At 48.8% G+C, this 2,565-nt stretch overlaps 1 protein-coding gene across 1 annotated transcript; it reads left to right on the top strand.

Annotated features, from left to right (window-relative positions):
• Positions 1-793: 793 nt before the first annotated feature.
• On the top strand, positions 794-1,629 carry LOC114784228 (zona pellucida sperm-binding protein 3-like; the record flags this gene model as incomplete). The annotated part of the gene is given in 6 exon segments (XM_028969459.1): positions 794-863; positions 866-895; positions 957-1,134; positions 1,210-1,327; positions 1,410-1,495; positions 1,578-1,629. Coding segments are annotated over 6 exon segments (534 nt in total), but the record flags the coding sequence as incomplete, so codon positions are not given.
• Positions 1,630-2,565: the final 936 nt, after the last annotated feature.

Here is a 2,565-nt window from a genome sequence, read left to right as displayed (position 1 = left end):
CGTTATGCCTCAGGTTCCCGCCAGTCCCCCCCTTTGTGCCCGTATGCCGCCGCAGGTTCCCGCCAGTCCCCGTTTGTGCCCGGGATGCCGCCGCCTCAGGTTCCCGCCAGTCCCCCGTTTGTGCCCGGGATCCGCCGCCTCAGGTCCCGCCAGTCCACCTCTTGCTCCTTTGCCTCAGGGAACAGTTGGGCAACTCCAAGATTCTGGCAGTGTTCAGCAGCAGTTGCTTGGCCCAGTAAGGAGCTGACCTGGAAGTATCCTGAAATGCCAGTGGAACCCACCTCACCCCCAGTGCAATTTCAGCTGAGGGAGCCGGTATCTGTCAGCAGCGTGGCTGCTACCTGTGACGAGAATATGGTGCACGTGCAGGTTAAGAAGGACTTGTTTGGTTCTGGAGAGCTCATCCGGGCATCAGACATCTCACTAGGAGGCTGTGGGGTGACTGGAGAAGATTCTGTGGCTCAGCTGCTGTATTTTCAGTCTTATTTGCAGGCCTGTGGCAGCCAAGTAGTGGTGAGTTCTGGTTCCTTCTCGGTCGAGAATTGTTTCTTTTCAATTGAGGCTTTAATTTTATTCCCCCCTTTCCAATACAGATGACCAACGATACCCTGGTTTATTCCTTTTCCCTGACTTACTACCAACGGCAGCTTCCAACACTTCTGCTCCAATTGTCAGGACCAGTGGAGCTGTTAATTGGCATTGAATGCCACTATTTGAGGTGAGCTCTAGCTTAATTGCTCTCATGCCTCTCTTTTAGCAATGACTTTTAATAACGTTTCTTCTTTGTGACCAGGTTCACAACGTGAGTAGCAATGCCCTGCAGCCTGCCTGGATCCCATATGCTGCTACTAAAATTGCACAGGAGCTTTGGTGTTCTCGCTCAAGCTCATGACTGGTAGGTACATGTTTGTTCCCTTCACATTGTAGGCTCTTACTAAAACTGCATTTCTTTTCAGATGACTGGCAGTTTGAGAGGCCTTCCAACGTGTATTACATGGGAGATCTCATCCATTTTGAGGCTTCTGTCAAGCAGTACAACCATGTTCCCCTCCGGGTGTTTGTTGATTCCTGTCAGGTTACCCCTTATCCTTATGCAGCTTCTGCTCCCAGCTATCTCTTCATTCAAAACCATGGGTGAGGTGCAGCTTAATTTCCTCATGGGTTTGTTTGTAGTGTGCTGTATTCTAATTTTACCCTCATTTCTTCTAGGTGTCTGGTGGATTCCAAGCTCACTGGCTCCTCCTCTCGCTTCCTGCCACGTACACAGGATTTCAAGCTCCAGTTCCAGCTGGAGGCTTTCAGGTTTCAGCAGGGTGACACTGGCTCTGTATGTGTCTGAAGCAAGCCCTTTGCTCTCCTGGTTCCATCACCTTTTGCATGGTGCTTGACCCTCCTCTCTCTTGTTACAGCTGTACATTACTTGTGTGCTGAAGGCAACCGCGGCTGCTTCCCCCACTGATGCTGAGCACAAGGCCTGTTCTTTTGTTGGCCAGAAGTAGGTCTAGACTAGCTGGCTGCATTACAAAAAAAAAACACCCACGTGTGCTTTTTATTCAGGACCTGATCTTTGTATGAAGGTGGGCTGGTGCGGGTGGAGAGGACCAACTGTGTAGCTGCTGTGATGGCACTTGTGGGTCCAGGAAGGCAAGAGATCTGACCTCTGTCTCGGGTATGTGAACATGGTATGCATGTTTAGGGTTTGTGCTGAGCAAAATTACACGTTTTAACCCCCTGTTGCTTGTCCTTTTTCCAGACTCCATATGGGAGAAAGAAGTGTCTGTGGGACCAGTGTTCATCAGAGATTGACCAGCCTGTGTCTCTTGACCGTTCTGTTTTTAAGACAAAATAAATGCTGAAATGGATTGTGTATCAGTGTCTGCTGTCTTTCCTTTTTGAAGCAAACCCAATTTGCATTTCTGGCACTTCTCAGGTGCCTTAGTTACAGGGACAGTCCCCCTGGAGACACTCTGGATTTGGTGCCTTGCTCCGGGACCCAATGCTTGTAAACGTGGTTTGAACCTGGGTGTTCTGGTTCATAGGAAACTGTGGTACCCACTATGCTACTTCCACCCACAAGACTACGGGTCCACTTTTATTAGTTTCAATTTGGGATGTGGTGATTGTGACGCCTGTAGCCGTTAATCCCAGTATGATATGGGTTTGTGGGGGTAGCCTTGCTCTGCTTTTCGAAAGCATGATGGACTCAGTTGCCAGTCCTTGATCGGACACTAGAGAGGATTCTCACAAAGTTGACGCCATGTCCTAATCTGTAATGCTGTTCCCTTCCGTTATGGCTACTCCTGGTGAGCGCATGCGTATTTTACTTGGAAGCCCCTGTTCTAAGGTCATGTCTCATCAGTTCTGTAATTTAATTCATTTGTGGGTGAATTAATAACGCTGTGGTAGGTGAATACAGAAACTGGCAACTTTCTTTCATCCAATTAGCATTAGAAGGGACATGCGATGTACACCATGCCATTGGACTTACAACTACTCTGTAGTGTCCAGTAGGTGTTTTTGCACACTGTGACTCTCCAAACCTTTGCAATCTCGTCTCTGTGTACT

This window comes from Denticeps clupeoides, unplaced genomic scaffold (genome assembly GCF_900700375.1).
Source record: "Denticeps clupeoides unplaced genomic scaffold, fDenClu1.1, whole genome shotgun sequence".
In the NCBI taxonomy this organism is placed as follows: domain Eukaryota; kingdom Metazoa; phylum Chordata; class Actinopteri; order Clupeiformes; family Denticipitidae; genus Denticeps; species Denticeps clupeoides.
The sequence above is the reverse complement of the archived record's forward strand: the minus strand, read 5'-3'. Positions and strand labels throughout refer to the sequence as shown.